Source organism: Amblyomma americanum, chromosome 7, assembly GCF_052857255.1.
Source record: "Amblyomma americanum isolate KBUSLIRL-KWMA chromosome 7, ASM5285725v1, whole genome shotgun sequence".
NCBI classification, from domain to species: Eukaryota; Metazoa; Arthropoda; class Arachnida; order Ixodida; family Ixodidae; genus Amblyomma; species Amblyomma americanum.
Window position 1 is genome coordinate 113,993,190 of NC_135503.1, and position 20,081 is coordinate 114,013,270.

At 42.8% G+C, this 20,081-nt stretch overlaps 1 protein-coding gene across 1 annotated transcript; it reads right to left on the minus strand.

The window, feature by feature from the left end:
- Positions 1–1,206: 1,206 nt before the first annotated feature.
- LOC144097399 (uncharacterized) lies at positions 1,207–19,517 on the minus strand. Its single transcript, XM_077630129.1, has 8 exons — positions 19,442–19,517; positions 17,873–17,981; positions 17,403–17,494; positions 16,331–16,435; positions 15,393–15,431; positions 6,805–6,852; positions 4,493–4,546; positions 1,207–1,410 (listed from the first exon to the last, which is right to left on the minus strand). Exons 1-8 carry the CDS (start codon positions 19,493–19,495, stop codon positions 1,282–1,284), a joined length of 630 nt encoding a protein of 209 aa, XP_077486255.1. The 5' UTR covers positions 19,496–19,517; the 3' UTR covers positions 1,207–1,281.
- Positions 19,518–20,081: the final 564 nt, after the last annotated feature.

Here is a 20,081-nt window from a genome sequence, read left to right on the forward strand (position 1 = left end):
GAAAAGCGGTAGTTCCCAATCTGGAGGGATACCTGGCTCCCTTCAGATAGCGACGGGGGGTAGTTGAAACAAATCAGAGAAATATATAAATTCGATGAGCTCCATTTGGACAAACAAAACATCTTATCTTATACATAAAAATTTAGCAACAAACAGCAGCTAGCTTTGCAGTTGGGTTTGCTACTGGAGGTTTTCGTCACCTATATAGGCTTCCATGGAAGGGTTTTGTAACCTGTTGAAGGTGTCTGCGTTCATCTGAATGCTATAATTCCATCTCAAATTAAGGATATACTTTTCAGATTTAACAATATGTTGTTTGAATGTTTCAGATGATAGTAGCAAGTACGCAGCCCGTTCTGTGGCAGTGAGAGTTTGTTTTTATATTTTGCTTTATACAAACACCTCCTGTGCCTGATTTATAGGGCGCATTAGCAACAATAGGCACTATTTTGTTCGGCAACTACTACCTTGTCTATATTAGATTCACATGTAGCTTCCAATGTAAGATGGCAATAATTTACATTATAGGGAAATAAAGCATTTAAAATAGGAGTTCAGGCGGCTTCGATTACAGGAGCCATTTTGCGCTTTGCAAGGAAACTCCCCTTTTGCTGCTGGGCAGAAACTTTCGAGAGAGAGTCCTTTATTTACATTTTTTCCGGTAATCCGAACCTTTTTGGAGAAATGAATACCAGGCTGACACGCTGGTCATAGAGAAGAACATTTTAAGACCTACATTTTTCTAAAGTTATTCTCGTTTCCTTACTGGTAGACGGCTTGTACGAACCTTGATATCGTGAGCAAGGTTTGTAGTGAGAACAGCTACTGGGATGCACTCTTAATACGATGCATTCCATTACATATTGGTGGCGTGCAATGACTAAAACAAACATGAAGTGAACCTAGATGCGTATCTGTGTGTAAAATTGTACTTGACAATAATTTTTCAATTTTGGCGAACTTAGGCTGCTGTAGCATTTATTCATGAAAAATGGTGTGCTTAATGAAATCTGTAATTTCGAAAGGAAAGTGCCATAAAACTTAGATTACCACTGAGTTATCATGAACTTCTAAGGTGATCGTTAACTCACATATCTTCCATCCACCCAATTACCCGTGAAAGATTGGGCGAGAGTTTACAAAAAAAAATCACGACGACTAGAAATTGGATACGTTCCTTCCCTAGAGGCTTCTATGACACTCATCTGCCATTATTTATTACGTTATCCTACTACAGAGTTTCTCTTGTTAGAAGTCCAATGCTCGTAGTAGCAGCCGAATTCAGTATGTCAAAGCTGGCATTCCATGGCCAGTGTGCTCCTTGGTAAAAACCAAGATGTGATGCTCCTCCCTAATTTCTCTCCGGTACAAATGGTCTTCATACTCGAAGAGGATGCATAGGATGACACTCTGTGAAGTAGATGTAAATCAAATGCGTATTTTAAGTCAAACTTTTCCAAGCTCCAACTTGTCATCGTTACAGCATATCAGTTTTTGACAATAACAGTGGTTTGACCCGATGGCTTTTTTAACTTGCTCTAAGCTCCTTTATGCTAAAGCCTTAACGTCGATATTCCGTCTGCGAAGTCATTCTGCAATAGAATATTAGAAGAATGGTTGTACGGCAGAAGACGATAAAATATGAACAGTTTCTCTCTTTAAAAATCAGTAAAATGGAACAAAACCGATAGTTCCTGAAAAAAAGGTTGAAAATGAGTATGAATCCGAATCTCACGGTTTCTATGGAATACGGCAAGTTCCTGAAGTCACAGAACAAACGGAACATACCGACTGCACAACGTTCCTTGGCTGAGTGGGCGAAAATGGTCCTGGCGTCCTAAAGACGATTTGGCAAAGGCCAGCAAGTGTGCTGGACATATAATTAACCCAAGAGAATCCACGTATTCAAAGTGTAACTGAAAACTGCATATTGTGAGTCTATAAAGGCGCGTTCACACTTGGACATACGGCGGCGAGAACTTCCGGTATCCACTGCCGCGGCAGAGATTCCGCCAAAATACCAACCGGAAAGCCTGATCGGTCCAGGACCGATTTCCGCCGCCGGAAAAAATTCCTCTGATTCTCATCAGCCAGTAGGACGGCGAGTACCAGGTTGCATTCCCGCGGCGACAAACCTGGAGGACACCCTACAATGCAGGATGCCTTACGTCGGACTAGATTCCTCGTTGTGACTGCCTTTCTCAGCGCGTTCCCTGGCCATAAATGGGCCAGCAGTCTTTCGCTTTGCCTCATCGCACCCGTAAGCAAAAGGTAGGAGTGATATATTTGCTTAATTTTTTTTATTTTGAGCGATGATTCTGCCTCTTTTAGGCTTACAAGGGGCGTCGGTATATTCACAATAGTTCCACTCTTAACCACCAGATGGCGCCACTAGGCTAAACTTGTTTTTCTAAATGAGAATGTTAGAAATGTCGTAACGTCCGCCGAAAAAGCTGCATTTAGCGTACATAAGCGTGCATACGGTTATGGTACGTAGACAGCATCGATTAACCTCTTGTCATTCCTGTGTACACACAGTCGACGAGTGGCGACGTGTGGCCAGGAAGCGTGAACGAGACATCATTTCGGCGTTGCGGATTTCGCTCGCTCTCGCCGCCGAATGCCCAACTGTGAACGAAGCCTAAGAACAGTTTTATGGTGGTTAGGGTTCGCCATTATATGCGTTACAGCCAAGTCATGGTATTCTAGCTGTTATTGTGAATCAAATGAATTCTTCCGCCTCAAGGAATATGAAGTTGACAGCGGAGGTGGCCTAATGATATGAGCTCCCGTCTGGCTTGCAGAAGGTGCGGGAATCGATCCCCAGTTCCGCCGGGTAACCATCGGTGGTACACTCAGTACAAAGTTCTCTCCTCACCTCGTGCTTGGTTTTTCTTGGGTGAAATGCATGAGAAATAGGCATTTGACCCCACCTTGTGTAGACTAAAATACCTGGTGCCATGGCACTCTTTGACCAAAGCTGCCCTTGCACCATAAAAGCTGTCGCGATTTGGTCACAAAATCATGCTACAACGTAAATTTTATAGTCTATTTTTAGACAGCCAGACTACGCCGGTCCTGTTCACATTATGTGAACGGCTCACGCAGTTTTCTCGCGCCTCGTTCGAAGAGTTTTGGCTTGAAAGCTACATTACCACTTTTGTACCTTATTTCTCGGCGTCTTTAATGAACAGAAAACCGATATCAGTTTCACGGAATGGTCTACGCAGAGAAGCCAGTACTTATTTTCTAGCACATCAGGCGCATTGCTTAAACAAATTTTGATCGCTTCATTATAAATTCGCTAAATGACGTTTTCAATGAAGTTGCATGACCAACTGTTTACACAATCGCTATATTTATGAAACCCGAGACCGACGGACTGCGCCCACATTTTACGGCAGGAGACAAGACTGATGGATTGCGCGCTAAGGTGTCCGCTCTATCGCAAGGTGAGGACCAGGAAGCGATGTTCGCAATCAAATTTTATGAGTGCATCGCTTTTTATTATAAAATCACCGTAATGTGCGTGATGCCCTCTCGCGTTGATGTTCGTTTTTGTAGTCGCCACATATATCGATCAAAATTTTATGGAACGCTGGTGTGCGGCCAAAATTTATTTCGGCACCGTCACGTAATTCAGTCGCCTTAAATGTGGAAATATATAAGTGAACGTTCATGCCTTATCCGCTAGTAACGGTAGCAAGCAATTAAAGCATGAGTCAGAGCTGCAATGAACTGCTTACCCAGAATACGCGTCCCGTCAACTTATTGACCGCGATTGTAACTACATAGCCTAACTGCGACTTTCAGCCCAAGTAGAAGATTGCACTTATGCGCAACAATTTTTCAATCTAGTTGACAGTCTTCTACGCTTGGCGAGCTTGTATGTTCTCGAACATTTTAACAAACACTGATTACAATGCTCAGTCTATTATAGACCCGACTGAATGAAGAAAAAAATAAATCACCGGGCTGTTAGGTAAGTTGAAGACTAAACCATCGCTCACAATTCGTGAAATGGACTAAGGCTAATAACATAAGGCACCACTTGTCCTGCACCACTCGGGCTGTACGCAGCCTTTTGCACCGTTTGCTCATCTACAAACAACCACAGCAAATTTCTTCCGGGACGGAGCCAATCTCAAGCGAATTCTTACTTTCAGTCAGTCCTCCTTTATGAGACCATTTATTGTATGTGAGCTCACAAATGTCTTGAGTGGTCCTCCCCTCGACCATGTAAAGCTCACTTCTCGCGTTTGTTGTAATGCGATTTTATGATCAGCTTTTAATCGTTGCAACACTGTGATGGTCGCTGCTAATCCCTTAATTACCGGTACAAAGAACAAAATTGCAGGTGAGTCCCTGCTTCTAAGATTTGCTAATCTAGACAATTTTTTGCTGCTGTAGTAAAGCAATCCAGTAATTGAAGTTCATATTGAAGTTCTTGGCGCCCCATTTACCACACGTAAAAGATAACATAAACTCTTACCTTTAATAATAGCCGCATTATCACGTATACGAAGTGCAGAATCTGCTTGACCGTCTGCGGTGATATTAAGAACAAAATTTCATATCGGTATAAACATTCCAACACTTTCACAACAGAACGGCGCAGAAACTTTTCAATGTATCACTTATTCCTCGTTTCTACTTTTGGAACAAAACAATTCGTCAAGGTAAAGAGATGATGATTTTCATTTTATTTGAATGTCTTATTCCGTATCTAGTTTAATTGGCAAAAGTGCCCAACCACCACCAAAAAACGATGCGAATGGAAAGGGAAGCTGTATTACCACCTCTATTATCTAATGATCTAGCATAACATCTGCGCGTAATTAATGTAACTGTTAATATTGTTATTATTATTACTATATTACAAGTTGTAGCATGGTACTCAGCCCCCATTTGGGGCTTTATCTACGATAAACGAGTGTGCCTCAATGGTTTATTATATTTATTTATAATTCATTTATTTACAGATAGTGCAATCCACAAGACATTTTAGCAGAGTGCAAATATAATACAGCTCAAAAATAATCGCAGGCAACAGAACAAAGTGAAGACAAAAGCACACTGCCAGGTTACTACAACAAATGTTATTTGCTAACGCAATGCGCTGCAAAAATAGTCAAAAAATGCACGGCAAACGCTAAACAAGGCATATCTGAGCTTCCTCGCCGCCTGCCGAGACTGGTGGAAAAAAAAAAGAAAGGGAAGGTTGAGTATGTTTCGTATTATTTAAGTTATTCCAGTCTCTTACTGTCCTGTGGAAAGAAGAAGATTTAAAACAATTATTTTTTACACGAAATGGTACCATATTTAGTTGATGCCTCTCCCTCGTTGCATGTCCGGACGAAAATGTTATTATATCAGAGACGTTAACGTGGTAGTGTGTATTTACAATCTGATACATACATTCTAGTCGGGAAAATCGGTTACGCTGGGTTAGTTGCGGCAAGTTGGCTCGTATTAAAAGTCATGTGACTGACGTGCGGAGAAATTATTGTAGATAAAGGGAGCCGCCTTTCTCTGCACCCGTTCAAGCTTTTTTTATGTCAGTTTGTGTTAATTTTGTTGCAATCGTATACTCTCCTTTCGTACTTGTCGTTTCCCTCATTATTCCAATTCGGGCTTCAATCACGACACATTTTAATCATAAAGCGCGGCTGTGCCGCGATACTCCACACACCGACTGAACAACTGCTAACGTACTAAATCACTCTGTGCGCGGCAAGTACATCAGCCTATACTCAAGGTCAACTTCTTCAGCGTCCTCGAACAGCAACAGAACTGGTGGGCCTAGCAGCGATGCTGTCAGACCTAACGTTGGCCAGACAGGGTGGTCGGCTGACATTATTGCACCACTCGTCGACAGATGGCTCCACTGATTAACTCGCCTGTTTTTCACACGACCACTCTGCAGATGCGTCCCTCTGCTCCTCTGCTCTCTCCCGCATAATGGCGACTGAAACCAAAGCGCCAGTTTCCAGCGCGCAGTCCTTTTGAGCGCACGAATACAGCGGTCATATGGACGACTTATGTGTTCTCGTATCTGTGTCCATCGTCGGCATTTTTATGCAGCGAACAAGTAAATCTTCTAAATTTTTCAAAAAATGGCTCCTCGCGTTCTTATCTATATATTCGACACCTTGTAGTTGAACAGGTCTTGATTACTGGCTAGTCTTTTAAGAATATCGGCCGGCCGGTGAACATTTAGACAGACATCTGCCTGTCAGGGAGGCGCAGTAGAGAGAGTGCTCAGACTAAAGTCTCTTGTTGAGAGAACTGACTGCTTTTCTTAAGCGTAGATATATAGGCTTCACGACATCGCAATGTCCATTCCCCGAAGCTCAGCCAACAAGCATTGTTAGCTCGTAACTTCCGCCCACCACCTTTTCAAGTGACTCTCATAGCGGCGACCCCTTTTCTGGAAATGTAGCACCGAAACACAAAAAGGTTTACAAAGCACTTCACTTGGTCTATCCATGCAATCCCGTAGAAGGTTCCAAGTCGGTCCCGAAACCCTGATTCTGACCTAAATGAGCTTTGTCCGGCGTGTCTTATTTTTTTCCCTAAGAATATCGTTTTTCGTGCCTTTTCTAAACTTCTATCTATAGAGCATTCTGCAAACCTGTCTTTTTAATCCGTAGTTGCTTGGTACTTTCAGAATCAATTTAATTGAACACAAGATTTCTCTTACGAAAATATACATTCGGCAATAGGTCTCGTAACCAGGAATGAAATGGTGTCTCCCGAGTACGATAACTTAATGTCTCAAAATCATTTTTTGTGATCACTCACCGCTGGTGGAACCCTGCTAATTAGCAGTTGGGTTCTTTTTTCCACTGCCTGCAAAAACACGGTAGTGTCGTCAGTTAACTCCGTTCTGCGTTATAGCCACTGAAACATTTCAGAATATTCTTCCACCAAAACTCATGTCAAAACATGCACAATCACAATTCTAGATCTATTTGTAGCGCCGCCTGCAAACTTCACGTCAATGGCCGATTCCTCCACTCGACGACTAAATTTCTAAAGGAGACCGAAGAGAAAGAAATTACTGTAATTGCAAAAGTTTTCATTTTGTTTGTTATAATTACTAATACGACCAATTAAAACCTCATAATCGCAATTTATGTCACTCCTAATGACCTCGGAACGTGGGGTGGTGTCCGCCTGTACGGAGTCACACACCACGTGACACCGCGACGTCACAGACTCGGTCCAGTACGTACGTGTGATGTCATTGCTCTCTTAGTAAATCTGAATTACCGTCACACCGCCGGACACCGTGATTCTAAGGCAGCTTGATACGAGGGAGAGATGTTTCTGTAGCATTTGCGGCTTTCAATTTTTTTGTTCCGAGGCTGAGATGAGCGAGAATGCGACAAAAATGAGCCTCATCTGAAGAAAATACAGTTCAGAAAAACGGCATGAGCGAGGAACAAGCGAAACGCTCAGCGCTTACTTCAGTCAGATACAACTCAAGAATAAAGCGGCAAATGCCCCTAAATGAAGCCCTTCCAGCCAATGGCATCGATTGATTTCTGTGGTTCCGCGGTTTATCCGATTCGGCCGTGGCTAAACCCTGGCAAATGACAGGGTTAATTAGGAAACATGGGAAACAAAATCTTCCTCCAGAAGTGTTTCCACCGATCGCATCTAACAGCGATAGGAAATCAATAGTTAGCGTTTTTCTCGACAGCAAAAACATGAAGAGAAAAAAATACAAGACCTCCGTCGGCTGATCTGCGGATGTATAATTTGTTATATTGAAATCGTGCATTACATAAAATATGGCGTTCATAAACGGGTTCCCGCTCAAAGATTCTTTTGTCCAGAATGTCTGGGTGTTTTTTTAGTATTCTTGACACATTTTTTTGCTCATTGTCTGATTTTGCCATCCAATCATCTCTGTGGGGTCAATCAAGCTGTCTAAAGTTATCAGCATATGTTACCTTGCAGGCTCTAGAAAACAAAAACAAATTATTAGAATTGTTTCGCTCAAGCGGCAGGCTTGGAACACGAATCGAAATCCTCAAATGCTAAGCAAGCTCTTCCGACCTGTATCAGGCGGCAGCGGAAACGAACAGCGTTTTCGTAAGCTTAGCCGTGCCCACGGAGCAGCAGTAAGGCGGAAAACCGGCACAGACAGAAGAGCACTCCCTCCTGACTGTGCAACCACGGATAGAAAGCAAATGCGGGCGTCCCCCATTTTCATCCGACGGAAAGATATCCGGCAGCGTCAGCAAAGACCTGAAAGCTAACACTGCGTGGCGCTGGCGTAAATGCAAAAGCACGCTCGAGTACTTATGTGCATTTTGCGGTTTTCTACAGAACTAAATGTATTATAAAAGTTAACCGATTTTTTTACTGCCAGAGTCGCAGAAGTCGCCGTTCCGGCACGCATGACCTCTTCCATAGCGAAAAGACAACTTCATACATGTATACAAATTACTGTGAGCATAGGTACAAATCGCACCTATTCTGTTGGTTCTGCACCCGTGTCGTCACTTGTTTACTCTCTTGTCCTATACTTAAATAAAGCACGCCGACGCTTTTAGTACGTACAAAGGCGCAAACCAAGTTTCGGCAACTCTACGGCCACAGTGCTGTGCACTAACAGGGCTACCTGGGCAACCGATTTCGAACCGCAGGTTGTAACCCAGACCCTGACGCATAGTGCACTTCCCAAGAGCCACGGATCAGGCAGTTACATCATCCGTACGCTACTGTGATCCGCTGCACTTCTTGTTGGCAGTTCAGAGGCGGTGGAAAACTTGTTCAGCGCCATTGGCAGTGGCGTAACGATTGTGTTAATAATTTCTCAAGCTACCTAACGCTGGATACATGTCGTATCCCGAAGGCGTGTGGTTCAAACATAATGGTCCTGCTAAGTATTCAGTGAAAACATATAAGCAAATCCTGATCGTTCATTTCCGTGACTAACCCAAGAAATAGTCTTAAACATAAAATGGCGGGAACAGACGGGCTCGTTATGAAGTACTGTCTTTGTCGAAAATATGCAGCCCAAGTGGTTTGCTGCCAAGCTGTGTAGCAGGGCTCTTAAGATAATTTGACAGTTCTAAGCTTGGGACGGTTGAGGACATAAGTTCCCCCCGCCTTCGTAACATTACGGTCCCTGAGTGTGAAAGAGAGATTAGAAGCTAAACTGGCGCCTTTCCTGATGTGTTCTTGTGCCTCTTTTGTCCTTGTTCTTTTCGCGCCGTCCTGACATCATCTAGAAGCCAATCCCTTCGGCAGTATACTTTACACGAAGGCTGTGCCACGAAAGGAAGCCCACACTTACAGAAACGTAGGATATAATAGGGAAATTTTTTTATATGTGCTGCTCAGTAATTAGAAAATAGTAATGACAGAAAATAACTGATTTCAAAGATGAAAAATAACTATTTGCTGCGAATTCGCATGATCCGCTTTCCTCCTAATGTTGCTTACGGTTGTCTACCAATTGTGCTCTAGCAGCAGTTGACCAATCTTATACTTTCTAGTGCATTTGAGCTAAAAGGAGCTTAACCTAGAGAAATGGACGGTATATGAACAGGCACAGAATTTTTGTATTAGTTATGCAGCGGGAGTTACCTCCACCTCCAGTCTTTCCGAAATATTTTGTTGTGACTTTTCACAGAACCTTCTAGACATTACTCAGAGAGTAAAGTCTAACCACGTAAAGGTTTCGACAGCCTTCCAAGTTACCGAAACTTGGTTTGCGCCTTTGTACGTACTAAGAGCATCGACGTGCTTTATTTAAGTATTGGACAAGAGAATAAACAAGTGACGACACGGGTGCAGAACCAACAGAACAGGCGCGCAAGAAAAACTGACATTTGTACCTATGCTCACAGTGATTTGTATACATCTATGAAGTTGTCTTTTCGCTATGGAAGAGGTCATGCGTGCCGGAACGGCGACGTCTGCGACTCTGACAGGGAAAAATTTGTTAAGTTTTCTAACACATTCAGTCCTGTAGAAAAACCCCAAAATGCACATAAGTACTCGAGCGTGCTTTTGCATTTACGCCAGCGCCACGCAGTGTTAGCTTTTAGGTCTTTGCAGATGCTGCCGGATATCTTTCCGTCGGATGAAAATGGGGGACGCCCGCATTTGCTTTCTATCCGTGGTCGCTCAGTCAGGAGGGAGCGCTCTTCTGTCTGTACCGGTTTTCCGCCTTACTGCTGCTCCGTGGGCACGGCTAAGCTTACGAAAAAAGCTGTTCGTTTCCACTGCCGCCAGGTACAGGTGGGAAAAGCTTGCTTAGCATTTGAGGATTTAGATTCCCGTTCCAAGCCAGCCGCTTGAGCGAAAAAATTCTAATAATTTGTTGTTGTTTTCTAGGGTCTGCATGGTAACATATGTTAATAACTTTAGACAGCTTGACCGACCTCACAGAGATGATTGGATGTGAAAATCAGACAATGAGCAACAACATGTGTCAAGAATACTAAAAAAATATTACACCCAGCAATTCTGGACAAAAGAATCTTTGAGCGGGAAACCGTTTATGAACGCCATTTTTTATGCAATCATCATCATCATCATCATCATCATCATCTAGAAGCCAATCCCTTCGGCAGTATACTTTTCACGAAGGCTGTGCCACGAAAGGAAGCCCGCACTCACAAAAACGTAGGATATAATAGGGGAATTTTTTTATATGTGCTGCTCATTAATTAGAAAATAGTAATGACAGAAAATAACTGATTTCAAAGATGAAAAATAACTATTTGCTGCGAGTTGGCATGATCCGCTTTCGGCCTAATGTTGCTTACGGTTGTCTACCAATTGTGATGTAGCGGCTGTTGCCCAATCTTTTACTTTCTAGTGCATTTGAGCTAAAAGGAGCTTAACCTAGAGAAATGAACGGTATAAGAACAGGCACAGAATTTTTGTATTAGTTATGCAGCGGGAGTTACCCCCAGTCTTTCCGAAATATTTTGGTGTGACTTTTCACAGAACCTTCTAGACATTACTCCGGAAGTAAAGTATAACAGGGTAAAGGTTTCGATAGCCTTGCATCTGTGATAGAGTAGATTTTAATGTTGCTGTGAGGCTTAGAATAATACCTTGTTAACTCTGCAGTTCTATGTACTTGGTGCGGTTTCACTGAGATAGAGGCAATGTCCCCGCAAGCATTATCGAGGCATACAGCGAATAGTCAAATGAATGCATGGATTGGCCCTGGGCCTAAAACGGACAGAGACAACACAAGTAACGACCATTCTCGCCCATGCGTGACCCACTTGGTTTTGATTCATGGACACAATGCTCTTTATTTGGAGATTGCACGGTTGACTACATGATCGCTAAGATGTGAGAGGAATTATTTGAAAAATTGAAGAAGCCTTAAGAAGTGTGCAGCCTATAACTTGGAGCTATCTAATGAAACTGTCGCCGAAGAGGACAAATATACAAAATTTACAGGAAAGGAAGATCAGAAAATTAAAAATTCAGGTTTTTTGTCAACAGTATACGTTGCACATTTAACACAAAATAGGAGAAAAGATACAAACACGCCTTTAAATTTGGATGGCATAAAAAAGTAGCAAGCGGAAAAGATGTGCTAATAACGATCGTAGATAGGCACGTTATATAAACGCTGGTGTAACTATCGAGAAAGTATGTTCGCCATTTGTACGAGAGAGTATCCTGCCAAATGAACCGTGATAGTCGTTATTGTCGCACGCAATAAACGCTTTAGTGTGAACATGAAAAAAATGCGCGGTTTTGAGCGGTTCCTCATAACGGTGAGCTATCTGACCTTGATAACCGCTCAATATTTCAGCACGTGTGCAGTTCGCTCACAAATTTACCTGAATAATCAAGGTGCAGCGCAATGAACTAAATAATTATCTGCAGATAAACCTAACAATAATCTCGGCTGCACTGAAAAGTCTACGTGAAGTTCTCTGAAAAAATGGTCGTCACTCATACACATTTTCAAAACCTGACTCTTACTAGACCAGTGTGGAGGGGTATATCTGAAGCAATTTGCCCACAATAATTGTTTTCCTTATTGATCGCCTACTGAATCGGCCACTCAGAATTTTTCATTGCTCTAGAAATTCGCTCCCGAGATCCTTGGTTAATTTACAGAATAAATCAACAGCTAGAGAGCGCACAGAATTCCGACTGCACAGTGCAGGAGCCGTTACAAAGGAAACCGCTTGCCGATCGCCCTTTGACATGATGCAGTCTATACGAATCCTGATGAAAAGAAGATAATTTCATGAGGCATATGATTTGGCCCCTTTCTATGGGTTTTTATTTCATGGTATTTTATAACTGATTAAGCTGCTTTTAAAAACCCCACGTCCGCTGACATCTGATTTTATTCCCATGAGGTAGAACCAAACAACGGGACTCAACAATACTAGTGCGCTGCGTTGGGGCACACACGGTGGCAAACATGACGGAGACCATTTAACGCATGGTCATTTAAAAGGGTGTTGAAAATGTTCCTGCCGTCGATTTTACCGCACCCTCAACGTAGGTCAATTTTCAAATCGTCAGAAAAAGCCAGGAACGTCTCTTCAACGCGGGGACTGTTACGATTATTCAATCTGCTCTTTGTTAGACATGCTGTTACAGAACTTTGCGCAATGATGGTGTCACACGGTGCATTGTTTTTTCTCGTGGCTGAAACACAGGCTTCTAAGGAAGACCGTTTAATTGTGCCTCTCAGAAGTCAAACAGAACTACAATATTCAAGAAGTCAATACAGGTGACAATTTCACATCTGAAAAACATAGGCATTCCACATGATCAGTACCACGCAGCAGTTATGTGTGCGGATAACTGTGTCGTCTCCGTGCGAACAATTGAATCTCGAGAAAATGCTGATTTCTTCCACACAGAACTACTTCTGAAGAATGTTCCCGCACTAGACCTAACGGTCAAGAGCCTACGGTTGCTTGCGCATGAGGTAGCTTTAAACTCCGCTCATGTGCTGTTCACATCTCTATGTTCTAGGAAAATCTAGCCATGCGTTCTAGGCTGAAGCGCGAGCCGTTGCCTCCTCGGATTTAAAGCACGCTTAAGCTTACCTTCTCAGGAACCTAAGGGGGGAAAATGACGTGGATGATAAATAGGTCCCCGCCAGCAACATTGCGTTTATGAAACGTCTATTGCAAAATGCTTCATAAATTTAGCCTTCTGATGATGTGCCACAAGAAGATTATAGATCGCTACGTATTAGTTTATCAAAACAGTAAAGGTGGTCCATATCAGCTGCAGTTTGTGGCCTTCTGTTCAGAAATTTACGCCATTAGTCGGTCAAGTGTGTTCATAAAAATGAGTCACCAGATCGGTCATTTTCTGCATTTCAGTGTTCCTGCGCGTCACAGTGCCATAATTCGCGAGATCGTCCAAGAGGCATGGACCTACCTCCTACGGCGGGCACGGTAGGGTGCGTGCAGGTTGCGCGCATTTATCCCCACTGATATTGTTTGGGATCTGCTGATTTCAGAGCACTTTTGACTTTTGAAAGCACCTTTATTTCATTTTCCCCTGTTCTGCTTTCTGCTTCGTCCTTTTCCCTTGTGTCTGAGTGCCCGCTGTAATAATGCCTGGTATTTGTTGGGCTTATGGGTGATTGGTTGTTTGTATAAAGACGTCAAAGTGCGTTTCTTTGACAATACCAAGAAATTTAGACTCTCTAGAGTACTGAGCATTAGTTTCCTGAACAGATACAGGATGGGCGGTACTAATGCGTCTGGACATACGGTACGGGCAAACTTCAGTACAGCGGCCAGTGCCTGTACTTTCGCAAGAAATTGTTTTGTGTCAGACAACAAGGACAATGGGGGTGTGCATAAGCATTTTTGACAAAGTGCAGTGGCCGTGCTGCTGTAAACACTTAAGCTTCCTTAAAAGGCGCAAGGCTTTTTAAAGAAAGCCTTGTTTCGAGAAATATATTGGCTATGTTAAAGTGCATTTCATTTAGCTCATTAAATACAGATTCTCCGTCTTTCTTCGTTACGACTAATAAAGTTGTCTGTACTCTGTCTACAACTTTAATTCTAGAATTTATGAAACGAAGACAAGCTCCAGCAATCCCCAGTGTCTTTGTGTTTGCGGCTGTCCTTAGTTCAGATAACAAAATACATACTTTAGGTTCTGTTTTGCGAAATACTTCTAGGAAGCAACCTTCAAAAATTGCTGGTGCTTTAGCATGCTAAGCATGAAATATTGCGCGAAAGCACTGTTTTATTTTTTGGTCGTTGTGCACCACCGTCACGTAACTGAAAGCCGATTAAGGTTTCCACTTACCCAGGGAGCCAGTGATGCGCGTGTTCAACTTTTTCATCATCAGTTTACCTAACGTAAGCCGGTGGCCTAAGGTGCAGCTAGTGCTGCGTTTTGTGCAGCAAAATTGGCAATGCTTTAGTAATTCTCTAGTGCCGCGTTTCTGCCACAGCGTTGTCAATGCCAACCCATGCAGCGCACATGTCTTTGTCCCTATCACCAAGCGCGAATATTAGTTTGGTTGCAGTATTAGTGGGTGAAGACTTTGTACAATGCACAGCGTGAGACTGTTCTGCAGTTTAAGGCGTGGTTCCACTGGAGTGGTAGCCTATTGCTCTGGAGCAGCCGCCTGCGCAGCCGATATGTTCTTGCCGCCGTGGGTTTGAATCCCAGAAGTGGATGCTATATTTTTATTTATTGTTTTCACTTGGTACAAACCCACAAACACCGCAAGCATACAAACATTCCTAGATCTTGCTCGGGGTTGACCGATCGACATAGTTATTTCGCAGTGAAAACCCATGAGCCACCCGCCCACTGCTAGTTTCCTTCCACCTTCAGTCGTAGAAGGCATGTTATTAGAAGCGTAGAACAGCAGAACAACTGACATCGAAGAAGCGGAAGACCCAGAGACGCCAAGGCTTCGATTAAATTTCCAACTAACTATGAAAGTTGGAATTTGTTACATTCAGATACAAAGGCCTCTCAAATCTCATCAAGCATTCGTAAAGACAGAATCTGCTAAACTACCCACGGATTAGAAGAGGTTGCAAGACACCCACCGGTTTAAATCTGCAGCTGATGGTGACGAATGATTAGAAGCGTGCAATTCGTCGAATTCGCTCAGCGCATGAGCCTTCCGGCACTCTGCCACAAATATTTATTTGGGAATTCTTATTTTCACCAGCGGAGGAAACATTTTGATAGGGACAAAAGACAAAAGTGATCGTATACAGAGATTTCGATTATTATATCAAACCCCTAAGTGAACGCTGCTAACGCCAATAGCAGAATGATGCGGTTCTTTGCAAAATGTTTTGGGTTTGACGCCCTATACAAGATTCATTTCATTGCTGTATTTACAAGACATTAACTAAGAATTTACAGTCTAAGTAAATACTTACCGCCATTTCTTCATCTTCCATTTTTTCATCTTCCAAAAGCTAGAATACAAAACATCAATTGAGAGCAAGGCGGCTCTTTGCACATCAATATCTACGTCGGAAAGGTATCGTGGTAGCTTGTCCAGTTTGTTATTAAAGTTTTTTCTCCAGCGTTCAATGCCACTGTGTGCAGCAGTTCACAACTTATGAAGTCGATCGTATTTTTCTCGAGGAATATACAATGGTAGGACAATTGAAAGAGGAATGAAATATACTACTATAATTTCGGCCATGTTGTCATCAATAAGCTTTGGGAAGCCAGGGAATAAAAACGCAGTGGCAATTCCTTCTTATAGCAATTTTCGCATTAGGGAGCTTGTCAGGAAAGCAGAATGGGCCTTTTCCAAAGCATTCATAACACTACCACACTCACAAACACACAGGATCACCGAAGGGTGTCCATTAAACCCATGTTCCAAGAAGAACTATTAAGGTTTTTCTGCCACGAACAGCCGAAGCTGCTCCACTTTAGTGCCCAAGCACAAGTTAAAGGTAGAGGGCGCTGTAAGTTACAGGGGGTAACACGAAGCAACTAGAGGTAAACCTTCCTGTGCTGAATACTTTCCTACCTAAGCACACCCTATCAGTAGCATAAAGCGTCTGTGCATACCATGAATGGATCTTAACCGTGCCGTGCTGCTGTTATACCGTACCCTGCCACTCATTTCAGTGCAAAATTTTAGGTGTGGGTTGAGGGTAACAAGTAGCTAGCAATTTAAAGTTGTTGATGTGTTTAATACGTCGTAGGTTAGAATGAGCATTGTTTGTTGGTTATTAGGATACCGCAAGAATTGCCACAGACCACTACACTTGCAAGTTAGCCATCGCTGTTAGCGATCCCTAACATTACAAATATACGCTATTCATAGCAGAAAAGAACACCTGAGATTGCTACTCACAATTAGTGGTAGGGTGTAGTTGGCCGATAAGAATCCAATGACGGCGTCTGCGGCGCAGTCGATAGAACCCCAGAACCCGGACACCTCTATCATTCCAGCATGTTCCTGAGGATGGAAGTGGAATAAGAAAGTGATTTGAAACAGTAAGCGCCTAAGCGCACTATGTGACAGTTTATAATTTGTTGTTGCATGATACCCTATTCGAGTACCACATAGCATGCATATGCAGATCATAGTTGTGTAGATCATAAAAATGGCTCCCATTTTTAACATGACTGTAGCAAGAACCATCGCTCTTTGCAAAGCTGTCCAGGCTTTCGTACACTCAATAAGCATCTTCGATATCTTAAGGACGTTTGTTTTCGTTAGAAGCATGCCAGTAGTGAATTGTGGCACTGAACGAAATCACCATGTTCAGTGCTTCTTGTATGAATGCTCACACTCTCTTATTGTGTCACGCATCTTGTTTGTTCGTGCACTTAATATGGCATTGTAATTGCATGCTCGAAATAACCTCACAGTATTCAATAAAATGTCACCCAGATACGCCCGGCTTATTTCGAAGTGTATTCGGTCCTTTGCCTTTGATGCAGCTTAGGTCCCTTGAATTACTATTCACGCGTCCTTGTTTCTCATACCCTATCTCTGAGAGCACAAGGCAGAGGAGGTATGTGCAGGACATTGATCACTTACAACACACGCACGCCGTGCGTGTTAGAAGTCAGCATGCTGGAACGGGTGGCCAGAATCTAATCCCAGCGGCATATGCTTCGTCAAGGCACAAGTAAGGCAATTTCAAAACAGAGTGATAGGCAGTGCTGTGCGATAGCGTGTACCTAATGCCCACATATGATAGGGGACTTTTTACTCAGTAAAAACAATCAGTACACAATTTTTCATGTTTCAATACCACAAACTGAAATAAACAATTCATTTTTAATCCTCAGGCGCTTAATAGATTCACTAGGTATGGAAATTTGAGCTACTAACACCACCTCCAATTCAGGCAACAATCTCCAGTAGAAGCTTTCAGTGCATCTTTCTTGGCGCTTGCGTCTGCAAAAGTACATACCCTTGCAGCGCCAACAAATAGCACGAAGTCGAAGATTAAGCTAACTCCAGCCAGGCCCATGATGATTGAGTCCGAGGCTTTCCGCCCGTTTACTGCAGACAAAATATCATAAAAAACTTAGCGCCTTACAGGCGAAATTACAGAATGCGTGAAGTCTGCTATGTAACTGAAATTTGGTTACGTGGTTTTAATGAGAGTCTAAGCAAGTATAATAGCGTTTTACAAAGCTAACACAAAATAGAGGACAAGGTGGTATGACTGAAAAAGGTTCAAATCGCACCGCACTAAAAATATGCCTGCAACAATGAAAATATATCAGGTCTCTCTTATCATTTTAATTCATGAAATTATCATATTCCGAAGTGTGAACAGAGGCAAGACCGCAAACAAGCGACTGAATCAGGCTGAATAGAACTGAGGCAATTCGTGTTTCACGCATCACAAGAAGGTGCGCATTTTGTATATCTTACACCATTTTGAGAGGTCAGTGACATCTGGCAGATATGCGGATATATTGTTCTGCTTCAGCTTATCCCGGTAGCCGAACGCCCGCGACGACAGGTTGAATCCGTTCATGCACTGCAAGCAGCAAGACAGTATAGGAATGCCATCTGTACAAGCTCACGGCACACTGGTAAGGCAGCTTTGATTTGGTCTGATATTATGTGAACAATTATACACAGTTCGATATGTCATGTATAAAAACAGGAGCTTCATTGGTCTGCAACTGTTGGTAGCTCAGTGCGGCCTCAGTCGTTTCCCAAGTTGTTATCACAGAGTCACCTACGCAAGCTTCGAAGATGTTTGGCAACAGAAATACATCTATGAATGCCTTTCAGCTGAGAGCTTAATTTTTGAAGAGCATTAATCAAATCAATGTAGCTATTTCACTTTCCGATCCACATTGTCTTTTTTTAACGCAGGATATAAATATTAAAAACTAGGCGTTTTGTTTTCTTCGCAATTGCAAAAAAGCAAATTCCCTTTTAAACAACAAAATTTTTTTAAATATCATGCCCTAATTGGATTCCTACGAACAAAGCACACGGCGTTGGCAAGGCGTGCCTGCGCATCTTACTAAAAACGCATCACGTCCATTCCTTTCATCATGTTAATTCGATGTGAATCACATGAGAGATCGCCACGGCATGTGCGATACAGCTGGGCAAGAGCATACCGACACTATTGAGGGCATTTCTTTAGAGTTTTGAGCTTTAAGCGGGCGTACTGAGGGCAAAACTGCTTTAGACATGACTCTCGCCTTCGGCGAAATTTGCCACAGCGCTGTGGTCGTGACATCTCTCGCTATATATCACCGACAGCGAAGTAGGTTACGATAGCTACCATTCCCAGCAGCCCTGCAGCTAAAATCTTGGGCCCCTAAGAAAAAACGATGCACGAAAAGGGTGCCAAGGCCTCAAAAACTGTGGCAGCAGTGCATCCTGTAATACCTAGTACTGATATCCAAACGGCTGCTATATTCCAATATATCATGCCTGCTGTGTATCAAACGCCAGCGCGGAAATAAAAGTCATCTTGTTAGTGTTATTGGCACTTTTCTAAGAACGAAGAAGTGTTAAGCGCGCAATCCGCACATGCAACCTCACGTGGTAAATATACAATGCTCTTCTGAAGGGCAACACTTTTGTCATACCCTGTTCTCGTCGCCAGTGAACGTAGCTGATCAAGGAAACGCTCGTAAGACAAGCGGCCCTATGTTTTACCTATGTTATTTTGCAGAATAAAATAATTGGTTTCAGTGCATAGCCGAATAACCGTAGATGGCATACAAGCATAGAAGCAATAAGCATACAAGCATAGATTGCATGTACTGCTTGCTGTTCTTTCACTGTACAATACCGCCGACAATGACATCATCCCCTCCGTGTGCAAGCGCCTTTGCATTTTTATTTCGCAATTCCCGGCACCCACTGCGACCCGATAAGGCTGTGATCATCTTTAAAATAGCCTCAACCGCAAGAAAACAGCACAAATAGTTCTGTGAAACTCCAAAATCTAGGATGACAATCAGCACTTACCATGCATACAAGAGAGACGAATAGAAGTGTCGTCCTGGCGTTGCTCCAGCACATTCCTCTTGCAACGGCTTAAACTACAAGTATACAAGATAATATGGATAATAACCGGGAGCAAAAACAAAAGGCTGAAGCCGCCAGCTTGGGCACTTAGCTACAAGTTTTAGTGTGTCCACAGAACTTTAGGTGTGGAAGTATTTGAAAGATCGACTTCGGTTGCAGACACTGAAGCACTCCGGATTTATAACCATGAAAGGAAATAGTTAACGAGCAGGAATAAAATAAAGTATTTTTGTAAAACAGCGCGAATAACGACGGACAAGAACAAGAAGGACACGGGACGAGCTTCTTGTTCTTGTCCGTCGTTATTCGCGCTGTTTTACAAAAGATGCATATATACCAACTCGCCCAACTGAACGTTCTTCTTAGCCATAAAATAAAGTGTTGTCCCAAACTAAATCCAAAAATCAAGGTGCAACTTTTCTTAGGTGACTACCAAGCAAATGATGCCGAAAAAAAGCAACTTTCATGGTGAACAAACACGCAGACTGGTAAAACCTTTTTTATAGGAACTAAACCTTTGGAAGAGCTTATGTTCCAATCTTCGCTGATAACCATGAATACTGTTGCAACACTATTGTGA